Genomic DNA, 25865 nt, shown 5'->3' on the forward strand with positions numbered 1-25865 from the left:
GTGAAGGTTGATCCACCATGTCTGGTAAAGAGATTATTATAATAATAATTATTATTATTATAATAAAAATAAGATAATTGTACAACTGACCACACATCAATAAATACACCAGTCTGTGAAACAGTTTAAAACAGCTTCATGTCTTAATGGGACATAACCAAAGCTGATAATTTATTACTTAAGCAAAACAGCTGATTAACTTACTAAGTCACTTCAGCTTAATTTACCCTGAAAATAAACTTACTACAGTCTGAGTATTGCATATGGTGTGCTGGGTTAAGTGGTACTCAATCTGCAGTATAGCAATGCAAAGCTAAATTAAGTTTCACCACACAAGTCACTCAAATCAAAAAGGCATTTTCCAGCCATTATCTAAACAAGACCTCTGTAAACTCTGCCTTTTACACCTACATAATACAAAAAAAAATACGAGATTCCATTTCATCTCAAAAATCTGTTGGCTTTCATCACATAGCCTCACACTAATCTGCAAAATTTTATTATAAATCTGTACATTTCTTAAAAAAAAAAAAAAAAGATCGCACACAAAATTTTGGGCAGTAAGATCAAGTTTTTTGTTAAACGCTTTCGCCTGACCACATGGATGGTCACTACTTGGATGGATACTTGCAGGGGGAATCAATGTTATTATTCTGTTTCTAGTGTCAAAGGTCAGAAACACTGAGATCTGGAGAACTTTCTGAAGCACCTCTGATGTAGTTGCTCCCGAGTCCACTCGCATGGTCGCTGGGATCACTTCCAGACAGACTCGAGTGTCCTTGACTTCTTAGTTTTGGAGCTAAATGCAGATTGAAACAACCAAATGATTAAAGTAATCATGGGCGACTGTCAGAAATGCTTATAAAATGGGTAAGTAATACAACAGGAAAATTGACACCAGTGTGGAAAATTACCTTGAGATTATTTTCTATAAATGCATGTCCACTTATACAACAGCAGATTTCTTAAGCTAATCATTTTTTATTTACTGAAGAAAGTTAGATATTTAAATTTATAAACAGTTTAGTTTGTGTTAGTACTTGTTGCAGCAGCTAATGTTTCTTTTACCAGCCACTAAGATGGCACTAAAAAAAAACAACAAAACATGTTATTACACTGCCTGGTAAAAAAAAAAGAAAAAAATAAAGGGAGATATTTAATTCAGAAGGGTTTGATTATTAGCTTGAAACATTCTAATAATTGAAAAACTTGAGAATCACTGGAACTGGGTTAAGATCTGTCTAATGCATTATTAAAATCTTGTTAAACCTTCTTTAAAAAAAATAATGAATGGAGATCACTTAAATGCTTGGTGAATTGGCATTACAAAAATGGACAGTAGAAATCAGAGCTTGATTAATTGAGAAAGGACAAGCATTTCCACACACACACACACACATGTAATGTGGCAATAATGAGGATTGTGACTAAACAGCTGTGTGGCCACAGGAAAAAAAAGGGAACACCTGTTAGTGAGACTAATCAGAACAAAGGCTCTGATTTATTTGGGAGCTTGCAGATCGGACTTTAGAGCAATTGGTAAAGGTCATGTGGTCTAATGAGTCCAGAATGAACCTATTCCAAAGCGATGGCCGTCAGTGTTAGGAGGGAAGCGTATATTTTCACATAGAGTATAAATTGGCCATTGCATTGCATGCCATAATGAAAATTAGAAGGGTGTCACATTCTTTCTGGCCAGGCAAAAAGAGTGGTTTGTAGGTACAAAGAAACTTAAAAACCTACAAAACTTAGAAACTAAATGCTCCCTTTGAAACTACTAAAAATTAAACTCTGTTCACAGAAATCTTCACCGAACCAGTAAATATACGTGTGCTTTGTGTGTAATGTCTGCTGTACAAATCCCTGCGCAATTTCCTGTTAAATAAGGATTTCCCTTCTGTCAGAGCTGTGCTGTTACAAAAATTTAATTAACCCCTTTAAAAAGACTACAACGCACCAACTGTTCACTCTAATTGTTCAGAGCTGTAGCAACAGTAGGCGCATGTGTGTCGGAATGGGTATTATGGGAATCTTACTCGCATAAAAAAATATAACAGCTCAGGAGATGAGCGAGCAGGACATTGTCTTCCCCATCTCGCTACACTAAAGCTTCTCAGGCTGAGGGTTACAAAACAGAAGCACAAAACACTACTGTGTTTGGCACTGGTTGCAGTTACATAAATCTTGATTGTAAAGAAACATACATGCTAATCATTAGCCTGGTAATGGGTGTGTATACAATATGGCCCATTAAGTAGCACCAACTTGACGAAATAACCTTTTATTAACACATCCAAGTCTGTATTGCCTATTCAAATTACCTTTCTCCTATCTCAGTTCTCTGCTTCTCTAAACCCTTAGTCTGTAGATGCTTTCCTGCTAGCTGCATCAGTGATGATTTGAATGCTTATTATCATTGAGTTTATAGAAAAGGTCACTGTGTATGTGTGTCTGTGTGTGTCGAACCTGATTCCTCTAGCCCCGATATGTCCAGGTCATCTGAGCTTACATCTCCGAGACTAGGAGTGGAACTTAATTCATCATCTGAGTCTGATAGCAACTGTCTCCGAGAACTTGTTTCCACAACTGCCTCTAATGGATCTTGGGAAATAAAATAGAAGAAGAAAATGAAGGCTCGAAAAGATCAAGGAGGAGACAGAAATGTACAAAGGTGTGTGTTGGTTACATGATTTCTGTGGCATTTCTGCAGGTGTGTCAAATCTGTCCCTCAGAATTAGGCTCCTCACTTCACCCTTCAAGCCAGATACTGTAAGTCTAACACACACACACAAACATAAATATGTACAAAGTTCAGATAACTAATCTACCCAAATTGAAGCTAGCGTCACATTACCCTCCCGAAAAGACTTAAACCCTATTTAAGGAATTAAAAAGCAAGGAAGGCTTCCTTAAATAATTGTAGTAGTCTGTTTTAGCAGCATAATTATTTTTGATTGAATAAACGATTATTTACAAGTCATTCCAAAAAAAAAAAAAGACAGATCAACCTAATTTCTTAGATAACCTAAATTCATGTCAAGTTTACCTCAAGACTATTGTAGGATGATGTCACTGCTGCGTGCCTACCTGAGATCTCTCATGTCTTGCTGCGTGTTCTGGTACTGGGTGATGATCCTGGAAAGTTCAAAGTCATGTGTGCGATAAGAATCGGTGACCGTTTCCAGTGTCTGTACAAGAAAACAATTATAATGAAGCAATCATCACGACAAGGGCAACCGACGATACACACAAAGACCAATGTATGAACAATATGTCTGAAGATTAATCATTGTTCAATCAAGATTATTTTTTTTCTTACTTTTTCTATTAACCAAAAGTGATAAGTTAATGGCTTTGAAATATTGAAATATGTGATGAAATATTGTATGATTAGCTTCGGTTAATCTCATATTAAACTTACTATTAATGTTGTATTTACTTGGATTTAATGTTCCAGAGTGCAGTGTTGCTTAAGTTACACAGTTACACTGAATTATGGCAGGTAGTCGAGTTGAGTTAAATGTAAAAATCACTCTTTAGTCATTTTTAGACATTTAGATGGGTCTCCAGTTTAGTCCTTTTTCTATTTGTACTGGTTGTTTATACAAGACGGTTGGCTTTTTTTCCTAAAAAAAAAACTACACAGCTATAATTGCTGCTATAATTCAGTTCAAGTTTTTAAAAAAGAGCATAAATAACTGTTGAAGTGTGAATACATTTTTGCGCCCCTCTGTACATTAAAAAGAGAACCAAAAAAATCACTTTTGGAGTATGGTTAAAATATTGGTGTTCCTCTATAATCCTACAGATGGTAAATAAAAGTATTATTTGCCAAATTTTTTTTAGAACTGAAACAAAATATATAAAACATAGGCAAAAGAGATATTGCAATACAATCCGAATCGGCACCTAGGTATCGTGATAATGTTGTATAGCCGGTGACTTCTGCTCATTCCCATCTCTTGTTAAAGAACTATGAGACCTTTAATATGCAAATTGTGGGGAGTGGATTTTTCCTATAAAATGTCACATTCCCATAACCTCCACCTCATAGAGTCAGGCTTTACTGCCAAGACTTCCAGCGGGGATTTGTTTACAGGGAATTCCCCTGGTGACTTATGTTTAAAAAATACAGAGCTTAAGAATTGTAAGGATGGAATTCACTATACTTTAAAGCACACTGAATAATGTTGCTATATGGTAAATGAATGAAAATCTGTTGATTTTAGTGTGCAAGTGTAATCCAAAACAGTTTCGTATTAGTTTATTAAGGTTTAATTAGTATAATGCTGTTATAGAAGTAGAATACCTTGCAGCTACGCTCACACTGCCTCCTCGTTTCTCTTGCTTCAGACTGCTGTTGGTACACGTCCTCCTCATACCTCACTAAATCACACACACACACACACACACACACACACACACACACACACACACACAAAAAGCAGTACCATATCTTTCGGATTACACAATCCTCATTCCAACAGGCATGTTGAAAGATAATCCATGACTGAAAAAAAATTATGTACTCTCTCTCTCTTACACACACACACACACACACACACACACACACACACACACACACAGTATTTTGAATAAAACTGAATTAGAGCCTTTTAACACAATGCATACACATGCTAGTGTGAATATTTGATCTAAACTCACTCAGCTTGTTCTTGAGCAGGTCCAGCTCTCTCTTGAGTTGTTCCACCTCATCCCTGCACAGTTTAGAGCTAAAACTTAAGGAACACATAACACCAGGGCATTACACACCCTAATATTATAATCTATTATATTTTAGACATTCTCACGCTCTAATCCAACGCAACTGACCTCTCCTCCCGGCTGCCTAGAGACTTCGCTCTGTCTACGTGGCCTCTCAGGGCACTCAACTCACATCCCACTTCCCTTTTCCACTGCTCCAGACGCATCTCGACTGTAGGTATCTTTTCTTCATCAATGTGTTTCCTTTCTCTGTCCTTCTCCCGGTCCTCCAGTCTGTCCCGAAGCCTTCTCACCTCCTCTGGAAGTGGTGCAAACAAAAATGATGTACTTGGGTGTGTGTTTTAGGATTGAGATTTTATTTCATTGTCGTGTTAACCTAACATGTCTATGTATAAACAAATTACAGTTGGATGAAGAAGTAGTTTAGGAGCATTGAGTGAAAAGCAAAGAGTATGGATTAAAAGCAGAGAGTGAATCTTTACCTTGCAACGTCTGTATTTGTCTTTGCTGTGCATCTCTTTCTCTCTCCACTGACCTCAGGCTTTGCATTAAGGACTCAATTTTCTAAAAAAAAATAATAACAGCAAAATGTTAATAAGCTAGTCTGCCAACTAGGCATTATTAGGATAATTACTCCCCTGCACTGTACCCATCATGCTCTCTCTTACACAGACAGACTAGGGGTTTTATGGACTAATTAACTAAAGGTGAGTTTTCCCTTTAACGCATTTTGCCAGAAATTGATATGAGTTTCAAAATTGTGGTTTGCTGTGGCTTCAACACCCTCTGAGGTTATCGGTTACAGCATCACAACAAAGCGGTAAAAGCCAGGGTAAATTATGCTGGTGTGTGTGTGTATACAGTATGAACGCAGGTAAACATTTTATCGCTGAAGTTGATGTGGTGGACGCACAAGGATTTGAGTAACACCAATGCTCGTAGTATGCAAAAGTGGTCCAAGGAAGGAAAACTGATAAACTGGCGACAAGGTCATGGGTATACAAGGCTATGCACGTGGTGTGTGAAGGATGCCCCGTGTAGTCCTATCTTATAGAATAGCTATTGTAGCTCAAATTGCTGAAAAAGATAATGCTGGTCTGAATAAAAAAGTGTCAGAAAATACAGTGCATCATACTTTTATGCATATGTGCCTGTGTAGCTGCAGACCTGTCAGGGTGCCCATGCTGATCTATGGGCCATTTGAATACCATTGCTTAGTTATGAATAAGTCAAAATCTTATCTTATACCCAAGGCTTATTATGATTTATAAATAACAATCCACAGCAAAAATTGTAAAAGCAGAAAATAGGCTTATTTTGTTAAGAGCAATCGACTAAACGAGAGCAGGAGCAATAAAGTTCATGCAGACAATACAGAAATCTAAGTGTAGTTTGTTAAATTGAAAATATTTAAAATAGATAAAACCAACTCTATAGCTCTCCCTTTTGTCATCCTAAATAAATATCCTCGCACTCTGTATTGCAAAAAAGATGCAGGTTGCAAGCGAGTGTCCAATTCATCTCAGACAGAAGTATACAGTCAGATCAGCACAATGAGGCTGATTCAGACCTTTTTTTCAGAAGTTACTGATGCCAGAGTGAAACCAAAAGATCTTCCTGCTGCAGACCGTGTGCCCTTCATCCATCACTCAGCTATAGGAAGTATCAACACCATGCTGTGCATTTCGGCTGAGTCAGAAGGTGGCATTTTAAGAATCGTCCCTTAAATAGTGTAACAGACAAATTTATTGTTTCACACAATTACTGTACTTGTATTTGTAGCCTATCTGGTAAGTTTTTGGTCAGAAATGAGTAGTCGTGCAAGCCCAGAGACACACATACACACACAGAGATGCAGACAGTGATATGGACCTGTTGCTGGTTATGAAGCTGGGCCTGTACAGCTGCCAGATCAGTCCACTGAACAGCACTATGATGACGTACAGGAAGGTCCAAACTCGTAGTGTGACTCAGGTCTCTCACTGGATACACATCTACAAGAGGACGATAAAGAAAGAACAAGACAGGACACACATACACACTCGCGAAACAAATCAAAAATATTAAAATACATTTAAAACAGAATTACCTTCTCTTTCTCTGGAAAGTCTTCCGGGAAGGGCAAGGCGTTCCTTACAAGACAAGAGATCAGGTTTTATTGGATTAAAATATCATAACCTCGACATCAACCTGACATTTAATGCAAGGTGACCCCTAGTGGCCAAAGCTTCACATTATACACAAAGTGTCCTTATCTGTGTTAGAGATTAAATGAAGATTCTTACACGTATTTTCGCAACACTGCCGTCTGCTGCTGAGATAATGTGACTCAGATGATTGTCCCAGTTCATTCTGGTAACCTAGAATTTAAAAAACAAGCGAAATTACAATTGTACATACTGGCATGTTTTACCTCTAAATGACAACATTGAACTATTATTAATATGACAGGTGACATGCTTTCTTATATCTGGTCTGTCAGATGGAATAATAATGTTATAATAATAATAATAATAATAATAAGGTTTTCTTTTAGTTCCTCTTAGCTTCATAGGAAAATACTTTTATTTTATATTTTCCAAAACATTTTATTTTAGTTAAATTCAAACTTGTGTTAAATACAAACACTTAGCATTATTTTTTTGTGTTAGTAGAATTTACTGTATGGGTTATATTTGACAGGAACAAAACAATAGTAGGATATTACTTTGATTTTAAAACAACAAATAAAAGGGGATACTTTTTTCATTAAAAAAAGAATTAGATTGAGATTTATATAGTACAGTACAGTATAGATTTATATAGTACGTTACAGTATATTTCAATTTGTACAGTATATTTCTATTTTTGTACATCATATTTCTATTTTTATTTTTAGTTCTATTTTTCCTAGCACATTTCTATTTTTATTTTAAGTTCTATTTTTCCTAGTTTAATTAAATTTTTTTATTTAATTTCTATCGTATTTTTTTTATTCATATTTATTTCTTATTTGTAAACTTTAATTCTCTTTTAGGGTCAATGGCAGTCGTATAATGCATTTCACTACATTTCGTACTGTGTATGTTTGTGTATGTGACAAATAAAATTTGAATTTGAATATATTAGATTAACCGATTCAGACAAAAACGTATAGATCAATTAACAGTTTTTGAGTTTTACACATTTTTCATACAGTGTATATACGAATTTGAATACAAAAATTATCCACACCCTGGCTGCAAAATGTATTTTAAATCAACTTTTAGAAAGGACAAATATATAATTTTTCAGCATAATCTTCTCGTTTTTCCAATTAAATTTATCTGTCTGTCAACAAGATGGAGCAAGATCAGGACTATAGTGAGAAGGCTTTAACAACTGTTGATAGTGTGGGCAGGAGTGTGCGGACGTGCATTGTCCTGCAAGTTCACAACAGGATTTTCAACAGTGTTTAATTTGAAGTTTAGGCTACAAACAAAGAACTCGCTTTAATAAGCACTGTTGGTTGTTGAACATTTTCCTGATAATGTTCCAATACCGGCCCTTGAGAATCCCAGAAAATTGCTCCAAATTTAGTTTCCTGACATGTAAATACCTCTGTTTATGCTCTTCCATGAGTTGTTTCGACACCAGGTACTCCCCTTAGACTACAAAAAAAAACAAATCACTGCATGCTGCTCTCCTTTCAAGCATATCATCTGTTTTTGCTCGCATTGCAGTTACAAAATGAACTCATGTAACACGTTCACACCTGCACAGCAGTTTCTGGGAAGGCAGTAACCCTGAACGGAAAGCGCTAATAAGACATAAGAGTGCAGATCATTTTTGACTCATCGTTTCCAGAAAAACTTGTGATTCTGATTAACCACAAATAAAGATTAGGGATTTCTGGGGGATTTTCACAACACCTTATGGATTTCATCTGATCTCTAAAGCCACTATCTTATGGTTTAAAGGTATGGATCAGGTAAAAAAATTCCTAAATATTAGATAAACTATTATTAATAAGTGTTTATTTATTATTAATAATAAATGGGACACCACATCTAGGTTACTGTATGGTTTTTTTATATTGTGAGAACTTTCTACTTGTCTACATTTCTCTCTACGTTCACAAAACAACTTCTTCATTCCTTATATGGTAACACTTATCCAGACAAATATACTGTACATGCAATTAGTTTGTGTCCACTGGAATCCTTCATCCTTCACAAATTTGAATGTGTTTCCTATCATCTGTCTGTCTCCGGGTCTGTCTATGACTTAGGTGTTAATTATGTTTTTTTTTTTTTTTTATGTATGGGATATACAGTCATCTAAGAGTTTATTAGGAACACCTGTTCAATTTCTCATGAATGCAATTATCTAATCAACCAATCACATGGCAGTTGCTTCAATGCATTAAGGGGTGTGGTCCTGGTCAAGACAATCTCCTGAACTCCAAACTGAATGTCAGAATGGGAAAGAAAGGTGATTTAAGCAATTTTGAGCGTGGCATGGTTGTTGGTGCCAGGCGGGCCGGTCTGAGTATTTCACAATCTGCTCAGTTACTGGGATTTTCATGCACAACCATTTCTAGGGTTTACAAAGAAGGGTATGAAAAGGGAAAAACATCCAGTATGCGGCAGTCCTGTAGGTAAAAATGTCTTGGAATTCAGCTCCAAACAACTACAACTCAGACTCAGGTACGTTATCATGTCCAATATTCAGCTCGTTCAGTGTGTAGAGTGCAGGATGTTTAGACATTCTTCCTCCGTCGTTAGCGGTAATTTTATTTGTGATAGGTGTGTGTTAGTGAGCACTCTGACGGAGAAGATATCAGCGTTAGAGGAGCGCATCCAGACTTTAGAGAGGGTTAGAGAGTGTAAGAGCAGTGTTATTCCTGTAGCGGACAGTCTGGGTGCCACAGGCGGAGATAACCAGCTCCCGACTCCGGCATTAAAGCCCTCACAGCGGGGCGAGTGGGTGACGACTCGGCGGCATACTCGTTCAGCCAAAGCTAACGCTAAGGCTAGCCCACCGGAGCACACCTCTTCTGCGCTTCACGTGTCCAACAGGTTTGCTCTCCTCAGTGATGCACCCACTGAGAAACCTGAAAGAGCTCTGGTTATAGGAGACTCTATAATGAGACACGTGAAATTAGCTAGACCTTTAGGGGGGCCAGCGGCAGTGGTTAGGTGTATCCCGGGAGCCAGAGCACCGGACATAGCAGGTAATCTTAGGGCTCTAGGACAGCACAGGTTCTCCAAGATAGTAGTACATGCTGGAGCTAACGATATACGCCTTCGTCAGTCAGAGGTTAGTAAGAATAACTTTATAGAGGTGTTTAAATTAGCGAAGGCGATGTCCGATGGAGTAGTATGCTCTGGTCCCATCCCAATGAGACGTGGTGACATAACTTACAGCAGGTTATGGTCGCTGAACCGCTGGATGTCCAGGTGGTGCTCCGAAAACAACGTGGGCTTCATAGATAATTGGAAGACCTTTGAGGGCAAAGCTGGCCTGTTAGGGCGGGACGGTGTCCATCCCACTCGGGAAGGTGCTGCTCTCATTTCTTGTAGTATAGCTAATAGTCTTAGAAAAGGCCTAGTTAATCGGTGACAATCCAGAGCCCAGGCCAGGGAGCAGACAGACAGGCTAAACCAACCGTCTGCTAGCTGCATAGAGTCGTCACTCAGGGTTCACTCTATTGAGACTGTGTCTGTTCCCCGAGCTAAAATCAAATTTAGAAAGACCCAGAAAGTCTGTTTTAGTAATTTAATTAACATAAAGACTACAAACTTGGATCAGACTGAATGCGCAGCCGGCACCTCTGATCTGAAGCTAGGACTGTTAAATATTAGATCTCTCGCATCTAAAGCAGTTATAGTTAATGAAATTATCACAGATCAGGAGTTTGATATACTCTGTTTAACAGAAACCTGGATTAAACAGGACGAGTATGTAGCTCTAAATGAAGCTAGTCCTCCTGGATACAGCTACATACACCAGCCTCGGTTAACTGGTAGAGGAGGAGGCGTCGCAGTTATTCACAATGATAATTTGACTATTGTACAAAAACACGGACACAAATTTAATTCATTTGAAATTCTTTATAGTAACATAAGTGTATTTAACTATATTAAGTCAGCTCAGTCGATCCCGCTAATTGTCGTTTACAGACCTCCAGGGCCGTACTCGGAATTTCTTAGTGAATTTGCAGATTTCCTCTCAAACCTAGTCGTTTCTGTAGACAAAATGTTAATTGCTGGAGATTTTAATATTCATTTTGAAAACCCAGAAGACCCTCTGAGAACTGCATTTATGTCTATACTGGACTCGGTAGGAGTAAATCAGTGTGTAGTAGGACCCACTCATAAAGCAGGTCACACTTTAGATTTAATAATATTATTTGGATTAAGTATAAGAAATTTATTCACAATACCACTATCTGAAGTTATCTCAGATCACTATCTTGTCTCAATTTAAGTGTGTCACAATAATAATGTACACACAGCGCCGCGCTACCGTATGAAACGTACATTCACATCAACTACCAAACAGAGTTTTATCAGTAATCTCCCAGAGTTCCCAACTTCGATTAGATCACCGTCTGACCCCACAGAACTCGATCAGGCGACTGAATATTTAGAGTCGACATTTCGCTATACCCTAGATAATGTAGCTCCAGTCAAAAGAAAAATTATTAGAGATAAAAAACTTGCTCCCTGGTATAACGATCACACGCGCACTCTAAAACAGACCGCTCGGAAATTAGAACGTAAATGGCGTCAAACTAAATTACTAGTATTTCAAATAGCATGGAAGGAGAGCATCCTGAACTATAGAAAAGCTCTTAGTGTAGCTAGATCAACATATCTCTCCACTCTTATAGAAAATAACAAAAATAATCCTAGATTCTTATTTAATGCTGTAGCCAAATTAACCAGAAATAAGACCACTGCAGAAATCTCCACAACAACATCATGCAATAGTGAGGACTTCATGAACTTTTTTAATAATAAAATTGTAAATATTAGGCATAAAATTGAGGTTTTGAAACCGAACAATGTAATTGATGCAGATGTTAATCTAGCCATGTCAGACCAGAACCTAGAATACTTTACTCCCCTTGAAGAGAATGAACTAATTTCACTCATCTCTTCTTCAAATTCATCAACCTGTATATTAGATCCTGTACCGACACATTTTCTTAAACAGATAGTACCAGCAATAATAGAACCCCTGTTGAGAATAATTAATTCTTCACTCAGCATTGGATATGTTCCAAAATCTTTTAAATTAGCAGTTATCAAACCAATAATTAAGAAACCTGACCTCGACCCCTGTCAGCTGTCCAGTTACAGACCAATATCAAACCTCCCCTTTATCTCTAAGATCCTGGAAAAGATAGTAGCGGAGCAGCTATGCTCATATATACATAAAAATGGCATACATGAACTGTATCAGTCAGGATTTAGGCCTCATCACAGTACAGAGACAGCGCTCGTTAAAGTAGTAAATGACATTCTATTGGCCTCTGATCAGGGTTGTGTAACTATGCTTGTATTACTTGACCTCAGTGCAGCTTTTGACATCATTGATCACGCTATTCTTCTTCACAGATTAGAAAATGTAGTGGGAATTAAGGGTGCAGCCCTCTCCTGGCTCAGATCCTATCTGACCCATCGTTATCAGTATGTAGACTTAAATGGTGATTATTCTGCATGTTCTCTAGTGGAGTTTGGCGTTCCGCAGGGTTCAGTTTTAGGTCCACTGCTTTTTTCCCTTTACATGCTTCCTCTGGGCAACATAATCCGTAAGCATGGTATTAGTTTTCATTGTTATGCTGACGATACACAGTTATATGTCTCAGCAAAACCTGATGAGAAAAAACAGCTTACTAAAATTGAGCAATGTGTGCAGGACATAAGAAATTGGATGCTAATTAACTTCCTTCTGCTTAATCCGGATAAGACAGAAGTTCTAGTCATAGGACCGCATACAGCTAGGAGTAAAATTTTAGATCACACCGTAACTTTAGATGGCCTTTCTGTTCCATCAAATGCAACAGTGAAAGACCTTGGTGTGATTATTGATTCCAGCCTTTCATTTGAAGCACATGTAGATAATATTACCAGGATAGCATTCTTTCACCTCAGAAATATTGAATATTTCTGCAGAATAAGAAATTTATTGTCGCTAAACGACGCAGAAAAACTAGTTCATGCTTTTATCACCTCTAGGTTGGACTATTGTAATGCCTTACTGTCTGGTTGTTCAGCTAGATGCATAAATAAGCTTCAGCTAGTCCAGAATGCAGCAGCGAGAGTCCTCACCAGAACCAGAAGATATGAGCACATCACCCCTATTTTATCTTCACTCCATTGGCTCCCTGTGAAATTTCGCATTGATTTTAAAATACTACTTTTGACATATAAAGCATTAAATGGTCTCGTGCCGCAGTACCTGAGCGAAATGCTAGTGTCTTACGATCCGCCACGCCTACTTCGATCAAAGGATGCAGGCTGCTTGTCAGTACCGCGTATTATGAAAAATACAGCTGGGGGCAGAGCTTTTTCTTACAAAGCCCCAAAGTTATGGAATAGTCTTCCAAATAGTGTTCGGGACTCAGACACAGTCTCAGTGTTTAAGTCCAGGCTAAAAACCTATTTATTTAGCCAAGCATTTTTATAAATAGATTTGCCATAGGTAAAGGAGCAGATCTGGGGGACTCATGGACGTAGAGTATTATGGTGAACTGGTATGTTTGGATGCTGTCTTCCTCACTCTCATTGATCACTCAGGTTTGCTGACGGTGAGGTGATTGTTTGCTTTACATGTCAGGAAGCCCTCATGTTTGTGTTTCCTTCTGGCTCTCCCTTTTAGTTATGCTGTCATAGTTAGTCCTGCCGGAGTCTCTGCTTGCACTCTACAGTTAATATACATTCACATTATACATTGTGTGACTGTGACCATACCTAACTGCCATCTCTCCTCTTCTTCTCTTTCCCCCCCTCTTTCTTTTTCCTCTCTCCTCCTGTCCCCCCCTTTCACTCTTTCTCTCTCTCTCTGTCGAGCTACACATGTCGTTCCTGAGCTGCCAGTGATCCAGACTCCCTCTGCCCTCCGGACCTGTCTGACCCATCCTGGTGCCCCGCTTCTGGCTGAAGATCTCGTCACATGGATGCCCCGTGTGTCTCTCTGGGATGCGTCTGGTGTCTGGGAATGATTCTCTCTACCTAGAAAATGGTTCTGGCCTTGACTGGTGTTGGCAACTGTTTCTCTGGGGACTTGACAGTTCGATAGTTCATGACTGGAACTTCTTACAAGTCTATCTGGGTCTTTAATAACTACCTGGACTCCATATTAACATCAATTAACATCAGCTATTATAGCTGAACTGCCTCCCACCCTACACACTGTATAAATGCAGATCATTTACTGCTTTCTGTTTCACCCAAATGAGGATGGGTTCCCTGTTGAGTCTGGTTCCTCTCAAGGTTTCTTCCTATTACCATCTCAGGGAGTTTTTCCTTGCCACTGTCGCCCTCGGCTTGCCCACCAGGGACAAACTGACCATTTTGATTCATACAAATTCACATTTCATACAAACTTAAATAATTCTTTTGACTATGTAAAGCTGCTTTGCGGCAATGAAAATTGCTAAAAGCGCTATACAAATAAAATTGAATTGAATTGAATTGAATTGTTGATGCTAGAGGTCAGAGGAGAATGGGCCGACTGATTCAAGCTAATGGAAGAGCAACTTTGACTGAAATAACCACTCGTTACAACGGAGGTATGCAGCAAAGCATTTGTGAAACCACAACACAAACAACCTTGAGGCGGATGGGCTACAACAGCAGAAGACCCCACCGGGTACCACTCATCTCCACTACAAATAGGAAATAGAGGCTACAATTTGCATGAGCTCACCAAAATTGGTCAGTTAAAGACTGGAAAAATGTTGCCTGGTCTGATGAGTCTCGATTTCTGTTGTGACATTCAAATGGTAGAGACAGAATTTGGCGTAAACAGAATGAGAACATGGATCCATCATGCCTTGTTACCACTGTGCAGGCTGCTGGTGGTGGTGTAATGGTGTGGGGGATGTTTTCTTGGCACACATTAGGCCCCTTAGTGCCAATTGAGCATCATTTTAATGCCACGGGCTACCTGAGCATTGTTCCTGACCGTGTCCATCCCTTTATGACTACCATGTACCCATCCTCTCATGGCTATTTTTAGCAGGATAATGCACCATGTCACAAAGCTCGAATCATTTCAAATTGGTTTCTTGAACAGGACAATGAGTTCACTGTACTAAAATAGCCCCCACAGTCACCAGATCTCAACCCAATAGTGCATCTTTGGGATGTGGTGGAACAGGAGCTTCGTGCCCTGGATGTGCATCCCACAAATCTCCATCAACTGCAAGATGCTATCCCATCAATATGGGCCAACATTTCTAAAGAATGCTTTCAGCACCTTGTTGAATCAATGCCATGTAGAATTAAGGCAGTTCTGAAGGGGAAAGGGGGTCAAACACTGTATTAGTATGTATTAGGTGTTCCTAATAATCCTTTAGGTGAGTGTATGTAACAAAGGGCACCTGGCCAAAAGATTAAATATGCTCTCTCTGCTGATCATAAAAAGATAGAACTTTAGGCACATCATGCATTTTTGTGGGTTTGTCACCACTAGTCACCTCCTGATACGATATTATCATGCCACGTCGGTACCGATTCAATTAAAATTGCAATTCTAAAAGTATCACGATTTTATAAATATTTTGATTCGACATGACATGTTCCTCCTATTTTGTTACAATTTTAAACCTTTAATAATAGTTTCATAAGTAATTTAATGTAACCTATTCCTTACAACATTAATTTTCTCACTTAAAAAAACAAACGCAGCATTTAAACAAACTAACTTCAAGTACAAGAGTTTAACATTTAACTGAGCAGCACATATCTGTCTCCCACCACAATTATTTCTAAAAAACTTAACTCAAACTTAAATGATAATGTAAATAAATGGCCAATCAAACTGAAAACCAGATATAATAATAATTTATGTGAGGTGGTATCAAGCACCAGAGTCCAGGTCGCTTTCACCATATGTCCAACACACACTGACAATGGCAGCAATGTTGTGTATGGATTTAACATCTTCGGGGGTTGAGCAGGTCTTCCTGATCTCTCATCATCTTCCAGTGATGTTCCTTTGCTTTGAAGTGCATTGCCACGCAAAACACCTCAAACAACCCATTGCAGCATCGCATAAACTTGCCAAATAATGTCAAAGTCTCTGTGGCAGATTTGTCCAGTTTCACACAGAATTTCACATTCGCTCTTTGTGTTAACTTGCCGTCCATGATAATACCAGACAAGTAATGAATGTAAACAGAAAAGTACCAGCTGCACAGCTTCCGATGTACTCAGGATGATGTCTTTTGGCACACTGACTTATGAAGGTCTGTGCTCCCTGTCACTGTGTCTGTTGGCAGGGTACAAACATAGTCTTGAAAGTTTTTGATACCACCTTGGTGCATTGTTTTGCATTTGAGGGGGTAAAATGTTGCAGTTTCTTAGATCCTACAGGTGGTGGTCTAAACTATTTCCACATTGGCATACGTACAGAATCCCAATACAACTCGAATTAAGACCTGAGTATCGTGATAATATTGTATCTTTATTTCTATGCAATTGCAGCTGCTTTTGCCATTTAAAGCATTTTTTCCCGTTGCTATTCGAATACAACGATTCCCAGAGCTGACCTGTGGCTAGTTATCCGTTAGTTAGCTAAACTTGATTACACTCTACGGTATTAAAATTAAGTATAGATGGTTTCTTCCTTAACATTTACATACAATATGTTATATAACATTACACTAAGCAGATAGTAATGACACAAAACCTTTGAACAACATCAAGAACCCTCACCTGAGAGCTCGTTATCTCACAGCGCTCCTGTTACTGCTGCTTTTAAATTCCGGAGCCTTCCCAAAAAACGTAATGACGTCAGAGGACGTTAAAAAGAATGACGTACCCAAAAGCCCAGCCATGTTGGTAAGGATGACCTTACACAACCCAGGGCAGTGACTTCAACTGATTTAGAGGATTTTTGTTGAAAATATGGACATACCCTTACACACACACACACAATGCAGTTAATTTTAATTTTTAAAAAGCTTGTTTTTTAATTTATGTATAATTTAAGATATGAGTTAAATCATGGTGTTTGTCAATTCGACGTCAGAGCTTAACTAATGCCGTCTAAAAAGTCTACCGTGACTTTTATTTTTAAATTTTATGCACATCCGGTTAAATCGATTACCCTAAATAATAATAATAATAATAATAATAATAATAATAAAAACTTGTGCTGTTAAATTAATTGATGAAAAATCGATTTTAAAAACCATTTACTATGTAGTTAAAAACTAATGTTTCATGTCGATATTAATATGAAACAAAACATTTTTAAGTCTGGAACTGAGGGAGTTTATAAAATAAGAAAATTTAAAAAAAATAGAATGTAAAAACAAAATAACTCGCAGGTCCTATTTCCCACTCTATAGGTCTATTTATTTTGAGAATTTGGGCAAATTAAATAAACAGAAACGTATGTCTTTGTGTCTGGTCGGCTTTTTATGCTATTTAGAAATAATTACGTTTATTAAGTGCACTTTCATTAATAATAATGACAATCATCGAGTTTTTAACAACGAACGTCAGCTTTTTAAAGATATTGCTTAAGAACTCAATTACCCATAATGCTTGCAAAGCGCCTTCAAATATGGCGATGTCCAGCGATACCGTGCTGAATGTTGTTGAGCCACTCCGGGAGTCTTTAACCCCATTAGGCTTTGAGGTTTATCCTTTAAAGGTATATTTATTAAAAATCAGTAGTCTGATACTAAAGTTAACTTAGTTTTTTTTTTTTTGGGGGGGGGGGGGGGGGATTTGGTTAGCACTGTCGCCTTGCACCACCATGTCCCGGGTTCGATTCCCGGCCAGGCTCGATTTCCGTCTCTATGTGCATGGAGTTTGCATGTTTTCCATATTTGATGGGTTCCCTCCCACACCTCAAAGACCTGCAGATTAGGCTAATTAGCGTTTCCAAATTGCCAAAGTGCCCTAAGCCTCCTGGGATAGGTTCCTATTTTGCATGATGCTGTGACTTAATCTGGCTGGACAGACATACAGAAAATTTCGAGTGGTTTCAGGTTTTCCAGTATATGAAACTTAGTGATACTATTAAAAGAGCGAGTTCTTACCAATGTACAGATAAAAACCTTTCTTTTATTTGTATAGATTATTGTTTTTTACACTTATGTGATTTTCCAAAAGATGCATATATAACCACAAAAAATAGGTTTTTTATTAAAATTCATTACCCAAAAAAAGCTTTCCTTTTGTATTTGTCATGCATTTGAAATTAACTTTGTCATCCATGTTTCGGCACAGATAGGATGGTACAATGCAGTTGTCTCTCCAGCCCATCAGCTGTACTATTCTGCAGACACACTGGCTCTGGTTGTCTTGAGCACGCCGTCCATGTTTGAGAAAGTATTTCTGCCTTTCCTTCAGACGGGCTGCTGCGAAGATGTCAGAGACCCCATAGACCAGTGTGTAGCTCAGACCGTCAGATCCTGTGTTTCTGAGGTTAATCAGCCATCTTGTTTTATTCCAATGTTTTTCAAAGCCTGAAATCATAATCAAATATAATTTGCAGCCATGCCATCATTTAAATTTTTTTTTCTCGTGATATTAGTGTCTCCCTGAGCAGACTGTAGATATCATTTTTGACCATGAGATGCTGCCCAACAGAAAGCCCAAGTTTTTGGCTCAGACTGCAGCTCATGTAGCAGGAGCAGCACGCTACTACCGGCCATCAGATGTTCAGGATCCACCATGGGGAGATAAGGTACATTCTGCATTCTGTCCCACTTTATACACTAGGGGTGTTCAAGTCAAACCGGGACTTGTGCTAAACTTTCTCGTGGATGAAGGCATAAAACTGACATTTACAGTGATGAGACTCTTATCTACACAATGGTGCAAACTTTTAAAAGCCCACAGGACTCATTCTTGATCCTTGAAAATTTACAGATAACCTGCATCTTGCTTAAGAAATGTAGTTGTCTATTGGAACTGTACACACAATCATTAACCAACACCACTTGCTTATTACAGGAACTCAGCTGAGAGATATTGTCATATCCCCCGTATAGTCCTGACCTGCTCCAAGCCATTTCCACATGTTTGGGCCATTAAAGGAGTTTCTGGATGGCCAGGGTTTCAGAAGTGAATCAGACAGGCACCTATGGCTAGAGCATGCTGAGAAAACCTTCTACTTTAATCATATCCTTCTACCTTCTACTTTAATCATATAAAGGAAGTTTTTACTCTCATGACTCTCCCAAAACTATGTGGACACCTGATCATCATATCTATATTTTTGTTCCACACAATTACACAGTATCTTTATATTAGGTAGTATTACATTTCAGTGGAGACCCAAACCTGTCCTAACATGACAGTGTCCCTGTGCACAAAGTGAGCTCTATGGAGACATGGTTTGCTAAACCTCGATTGGAAGAACTTGTTGTCCTGCGCAGTGTCCTGACTTTAACCCCACTAAACACCTTTGGGATAAATTTAAACACACTGATGAATGGCTATAATGACCACAAATCCCCAAAATCTGATGGAAAGCCATTTACTGAATAGTGAAGGCTGTTATAGCAGCAAAAAATGAAATAACTTAAAAATAAGCGACATGGTTTTGGCATGGGGTCCATATACTTCTGACCACATAGTGTATGTACAAAAGTAATGACGCCATTAAATGTATTTTTTAAATAAATGCCATCAGATTCTTTTAATGTTCACAGAATCATTTATAATCACATCAAAAAATAATGTATACTGTATATAGAATAGTAGACAAATCTTGCTAAGCAGAGTATCTGTTAAGTCTGAAATATTTGGTAAAATTTTTTTTTTTTTTATTAAATGTTATTAGATCTTCAAAATTATTCATCAGTGATACTGCGGACAGTTGAATTGAAAACCAGATTAAGCCTTTTTTTCCCCCCGGATCCTCGAATGCTTAAAGGCTATAATAATTGCAAGCACCTTAATTGCAGATTATATTGGATTGTAATCTAAAAATTACACAACCATACAAATTTGCAAATTTAGATTTTTAAAAACCTTATTGCCTGATACACTGTATAATGATAATTACATTTGAAAAATAGGACTAGAAATCATTTAGATATTAGAATATTTTAAATCATATATTTGTCACAGCATACTGCAATAATAACCTTTTATCCTAATCTATACATTTCCCCCTTCCTGTTTCCCTCCAGAAGATGTTCGGAGTGTGTGTTCATCCTCGGCTGGGGGGCTGGTTTGCTATCCGGGCTTTACTTGTACTAAAAGGTGTAGAAGTGGGTGAAGCACTACAGCAGGTTGATCCGCCTAACTGTGTTAGCTCACGGGAGGCCAAGATAGAGCTTCTGGAGAGGTTTAACCTTTGCTGGCGTGACTGGACGTACAGAGATATCATACTCGCTGAGGAGAGCTACTCCCCTCAGCAAAGACAGTACTTCATTACACCTCCAGGCAAGCGGCAGGAGCTGCTAAGGCAGTGGGGCTTTTTATCTCAAGCTGACTGATATACAGACTTCATATAGAAGGCGAGGATAATGACTTGAGAAGCATTGCAATACTTATGTCACCAAAGCAAAAATCAATGCTTCGGATTCGGTCCAAATTAATAGTTGAAGTAAATGCACAAGCTGTGAAGCAAATGTGAGTGAAGTCTTCAGTAGCATTGACATGTTTGGAATGTTGTAATTAAGACAGATTGACTGTTGATTATTAGTAATACAGTACATTGGGACCAAGTATGGATGGACGAACGAATAAACAGACATTTTGATTCATGACGCACATTATGATTGATAACATGTAATTTATTTAACTAATAAAAACAGTTACACATTAAGAAATGTCCAGTAAGAGTGTGTCCGTTTTATTTAGTGGGTTTTAAACAGCCCTCTGGGCCAGTGGGGTGTGTATCCACACCCCACCATGATTCTTGCAGAGTCCACAGTACAGATGAGCAGACCAAGCAAACCCACAGTCCCAAAAGCTCCCTGCTTCCTTTTCTCAGGCTCTGTTCAAGGGGGAAAAAAGGCAGTTTTTTGGTTTTATAATGCATGTTAAATATGTACCAATATTAAAATTTACAAATTTATACTACACATGATATGCATGTTAAAATATTTACACAATGATTGTTAAAATAACACATGACTCGTTTAAAAAAAATTACATGTAGGCATTTGGCAGATGCCAGACTGATTTGCATACAGTTTTGTGAAAGTATGATTTATATATATAATTCTGGCATATTTCTTATACTGGAATAATTCAGATACAATTTTAATATTACAAAAAGATAACCTGAGTAAATACAAAGTGCAGTTTTTAATGATGGATACATTTATTATGAAAAAACCCCCATCTAAACCTACGTGGCCTTATGTAAAAAATTTAAATCACGGCACAGACATTAGTTCCACCTGCAAGGTTTTTTGTATTTATTGAATGAGTCTCCAATGTCAGGGCTTTTTAAGGAGCTGTTTAAAATGTTATGACAGAGAATGAGCTAACTACCTTTCCACAACATGAAGCGTAACTTAAACTTCTTAACTGATAAACAAATTAATGGCAAGCTGTTAAGGAAAATCCAGGATGAACTGTAATAATACATTTTGTGGTGGGAAAAGGCTAACTGAATTTTGTCCCTGGATTGAAATGTCAGGTAATCTGATCATGTCCTTTATATTAGAGATCTTCTAAAAACTTGTTAGAATTACAGACTGATTGTGAGACCCAAAAATAACTTGTGAAAAATTAAAGCTTTATTTTGTTTTAAGGGTTTTCACATTTGACTTTTTCACAATTATAAGAGAAAACAAAAACGAGCTACTGACCTCCAGTGGAGTATCCATGTGCATACACTGCTCTACCCGCAATCCAGATTATTCCCAAAACGCTGGCCAAACGCTAACACAAACACACACACAGAAAACGAATACAAATAAATTAATAACTGTGATTATGATTAGGGTTGCTTTATTTTGTAAATATTTTTATATTTGATTCATTGTACTTACTGGATGGTAAATGCCTCCAGCAGCCAAGAGGAAAAGGAAGGAGGGTAAGCCTTCAACACTGCAAAAAAATGATAAAGAAAACACACACACTCTTAGACTGATTCCAAACCCTGCTGTAAGTCATAAACAGTGCTCTCTTGCTTCTTTTACTAAACCATGGTAATTAATGCTTAAAAGATTGTATTCCATGCTGATAATACGGAGAAAAAAAACAAACAAAAAAAACGCCTGTTGCGACACATACGTATTCTGGTGAACTCTCTGGATACAGTTGAAGATTTGCCCATTCTCTGGGTCATTGCTGTACATCTGGGGATACTGGAGACAGGAAAAGAGGGAGAATGTTTGTCTGTTTCAATATACTCACTATTTTGTCATTAAAAAAAAAAAAAGTTGGTCTTGTAATGGCAACTGCTTTTGCATTTATTTTGTGGATGAAATCATACAACGTAAGGCTAGCTTACAGGATGGTACTGCGAGAAAAGTGCAAAATTATTTTGTTTGCATATGACTACCTTTAACACAAAGCCTGTCAAACTGTCACTCTTTTCAACCCATCTGAACTCTATATTTTACAGTTTAGTCTAGGGGTCTCCAAATCCAGTCCTGGAGGGCCAGTGACCAGCACAGTTTGTAATTCACCAACACCTAAACACACCCCGCCGAACTCATAAAGTAACAGAAATAAAAAAATCTGCTGTTTTTGAGAAGAAGAATTATTAAACTGTGTTGGACACAGGCCTTTCAGGACTGTATTTGGAGACCCCTGGTCTAGTCTAAAGCATGGTTCAACATCCATGATATTTTGTTGAAGGTTTAGGCCAGTGATGTTGTGTATGACTCCAAAGTTTGTGTCAAGCAGAAGGGGATGTTTCAAAAGGTTTCCCGGAGTGGTGTCACATGACCATAGACAAATAAGACCTTGTGTTTTCCAGACTTACATGACTGACACGTTCATTGTTTTATTCATAAATCAAGATTCAAGAAAAGTTTTTTTTATGAGCCTTTAAATAAATAAAGAAGGAAAATGCACACAAACTTTTGGCTTACATTAATGACCTCAATCTCTCTCATAGAAAAGTGTTGTTATTGCGTCTACTGTACGTGTTTTTTGCTTTGGTGTCTCTTTTTCACTTTCCATCTTCAGTAAATTTTCTTTATTATGTATTTTAATTTGCTCACAAAAAAAAAAAAAAAAAAAAATACACACCCAACTGAGAATGGTCAATGATGAATATATATTACTTGCAGCTCCATGTCCAGATTAATTGAACTATACAAAATTTGTCAGTACAATGAGCTTCTAAATAAAGCTTCATGAAGCTTATTTTATATATCTGATTTATTTAAGCCCCCTGAGTATTTCTGAAACTGCTGATGATTGCACGATTTTCACGCACAACCATCTCTACAGTCTATGGGGAATGATCTGAAAAAGAAAATATTTAGTCAGGGCAGTTCTCTGGGTGAAAATGCCTTTGATGCCAGACGTCAAAGTGCCCAGACTGGTTCGAGTTGACAGAAAGGCAACTTTAACCACAGAATAAAGAATTGATGCAGTTTTGAAAACAAGGATGATCTCCTTAATACTTAATACTACAACAAGGTGTACGATCGAAGTAACCACTGAGTGTATTTTTCAAACAAAAAGGTGCTATTGAAAGGAAAGTAAAAACCGTTTCAGACTTTGTACCTTGCTTTGACCTTCACTCTGTAAAGGTCATTTAAACAATCAATATAGTTTTGTTGTTATATTAATAGTTCTCAGATAGACACCTGAGGGGGGAAATCTTTAGGGGTATATCATTTGGCTGTGCATCTTATGCATATATTTTATTCAGTCATGACATGCTATGCTATGCTATGCTATGCTATGCTATGCTGCTATAAAAAAGCAAAACAATCAAAGGTCCTATTTTTAGATCAGTGTTATTGTGCAGCATGAAAGCAAACTGCAGGAAGATATGCAAACATCAAATCCCATGAGTCAAACAAAAAGGGGGGTTTGTAAAGGCAGTAAACCGGACAGGTAGAACCACGTGTCTGAGCCCACTCACCTGGACATTGTACTTTTTGCGAGCCTTTACCACAGCATACGCCAGATAGGTGACCTGGAGAATGGACGCTGTTCCTGTGAGCAGCACATAGCCATATTCCTTCGATAAAACCACCATGCTTAGCTCTGTGCGCTCACCTCAAGCTGAACCAGGAAGACACCTTAAAAATCTAAACAATCATGGATTTAATATCACGCAAATCGTTCAATAATAATAATAATAAAGTAAACCAAGACAGACAAACCTACCCGTGTTAGAGCAACCGTCTAGTTATGCAAATCCAGGGGCGCGTCTCAAACACAACACCGATTCTCAATTGCAGTTTCGGATTTGAACTCTCCGTTCCACCTTAAATCACTGCAGATATGCTACACCGCCTGTAGAGGGCACTCGTGAGACATTTTCCAAACTGCATTACCTTGTTAAGGAATCTAGTAGTAGAACTGTATGTAAAAAAAAAAAATGTTTTGCTGTATTAACTACCTTGTTTTATTTAATGAACCAATGTTCAGCGTGGTATTTGAGAATTTTCAACATATCAGGCCACCAAAAACACATCACAATATGATTGAAATCAAAGTAACAATATCCTGATTTATCTCTAGTCTGGTATCTCTTATCTGTATTCAAAATACACTTGTCCCTGAGTATTCTTCAACCTCTTAAGTATTATAAATTCACAAGAATATATAATTGTTCCAATGCTATTTTTACTACTGTGCAGATTATATATTATAATTTTTTTTTTTACTAAACTTTAGTCAAGTGAGTAGATCATTTTGGTTGGAAAGTGCCATTTGATATGAACAATGAGGAAATTGTTGAAACTTTTTGAAAATTGAGAAAATGTTTTATTATTATTAACCACCCATATGAACATCAATAACATTGGCAAACCGGTAAATTCAGATTTTTCAATTAGGCCTCTCATCTCCAGTGAAGGACAATCTTAATGCTTCAGCATACCAAGACATTATGCTTGTAACTTTGTGGCAACAGTGTGGGGAAGGACCTTTTCTATTCCAACATACTGGCCCACGCAGAGCCCTGACCTCATCCCATTAAGCACCCTTGGGATGAACGAGAGTGGAAGCTGTTATAGCTGCAGAAGGAGGACCAACTTCATATTCAACTTAATCACTAAGTGCGTTTTTGGATACAATGTCATTACTTGTTTGACTAAATACTTTTGTCCATATAGTGGATCATGCCACCAAAATCACATCACAGTCTGAATGACAACAAATTCTGATCCTAATATAGGATTTATCTCCAGTCTGGTCCAAAATATTTTCCCCCCATAAAAAGTAATATAATATGTGGCACAAAAAAAAAAAAAAAATCTTATATAAGTCAATGTCTTCAAAGTGTCAGATCAAAACCAATGGTGCTTCCTAAAAAAGTTTAATTTGGCTACAGCCTATTGCAAAGTCTTATTCATCTTCTGAAGTATCATAAAACATAACCACATTTGATTGGTCCAATGCAGGTTTTACTACTGCCCTGGTTAGATATAATAACTAAACCCCGATTAATAGAATAAATACTTTCGGTTGAAAATTGTCATTTGATATGGTCAACGAGTTAATAGCTGAAGCTTCAAATAAAACAGCAAAAGAGGAATTTTTTTTTTTACAATACTATTGTAAATTAACCATATGAACATCATTAATACTTTTTACTATACAACTTTATATGCAGCTAATATAAAAAATAAGAAATTTGATTTATTTCTCATTCCCATTGCCCACCAAGATGGTAAGCTCTTACATTACCACTTACATTTGTGTACATGATCAGTTCGAAATGAAGCACTTAATATTACAAATCAATAAAAAAATTTTTAACCATTCTTTTTTCTTTTCTTAGAAATTCTTTGACCAGTTGAGTACTAGCAATGGTTAAGAGGTTTA

The 25865-nt window shown here is 37.6% G+C and overlaps 3 protein-coding genes across 5 annotated transcripts; 1 reads left to right on the forward strand and 2 right to left on the reverse strand.

Annotated features, from left to right (window-relative positions):
• Positions 1-121: 121 nt before the first annotated feature.
• Positions 122-16705, reverse strand: LOC128515039 (uncharacterized). 2 transcript variants are annotated; one of them, XM_053489033.1, is made up of 12 exons: positions 16638-16705; positions 7011-7085; positions 6815-6857; positions 6598-6719; positions 5208-5289; positions 4834-5023; positions 4666-4739; positions 4310-4386; positions 3088-3188; positions 2687-2775; positions 2467-2601; positions 122-799 (listed from the first exon to the last, which is right to left on the reverse strand). In XM_053489033.1, exons 2-12 carry the CDS (start codon positions 7074-7076, stop codon positions 666-668), a joined length of 1113 nt encoding a protein of 370 aa, XP_053345008.1. In that variant the 5' UTR covers positions 7077-7085; positions 16638-16705; the 3' UTR covers positions 122-665. The 2 variants fall into 2 exon arrangements, with proteins under 2 accessions (XP_053345008.1, XP_053345009.1); XM_053489034.1 differs by lacking the exon at positions 16638-16705 and adding an exon at positions 8303-8348.
• A 773-nt stretch (positions 16706-17478) lies between these two features.
• On the forward strand, positions 17479-20718 carry mmachc (metabolism of cobalamin associated C). Of its 2 annotated transcripts, none has more exons than XM_053488469.1 (4): positions 17479-17583; positions 18165-18362; positions 18472-18624; positions 20078-20718. In XM_053488469.1, the coding sequence occupies exons 1-4, from the start codon at positions 17494-17496 to the stop codon at positions 20384-20386; spliced, it is 750 nt and encodes a 249-aa protein (XP_053344444.1). In that variant the 5' UTR covers positions 17479-17493; the 3' UTR covers positions 20387-20718. The 2 variants fall into 2 exon arrangements, with proteins under 2 accessions (XP_053344444.1, XP_053344445.1); XM_053488470.1 differs by having other exon boundaries at positions 17489-17583; positions 20081-20718.
• Positions 20666-24321, reverse strand: mgst3a (microsomal glutathione S-transferase 3a). Its single transcript, XM_053488471.1, has 6 exons — positions 24201-24321; positions 23953-24121; positions 22140-22213; positions 21896-21953; positions 21713-21785; positions 20666-20889 (listed from the first exon to the last, which is right to left on the reverse strand). The coding sequence occupies exons 2-6, from the start codon at positions 24067-24069 to the stop codon at positions 20750-20752; spliced, it is 462 nt and encodes a 153-aa protein (XP_053344446.1). The 5' UTR covers positions 24070-24121; positions 24201-24321; the 3' UTR covers positions 20666-20749.
• Positions 24322-25865: the final 1544 nt, after the last annotated feature.

Source organism: Clarias gariepinus, chromosome 27 (genome assembly GCF_024256425.1).
Source record: "Clarias gariepinus isolate MV-2021 ecotype Netherlands chromosome 27, CGAR_prim_01v2, whole genome shotgun sequence".
Classification (NCBI taxonomy): Eukaryota; Metazoa; Chordata; class Actinopteri; order Siluriformes; family Clariidae; genus Clarias; species Clarias gariepinus.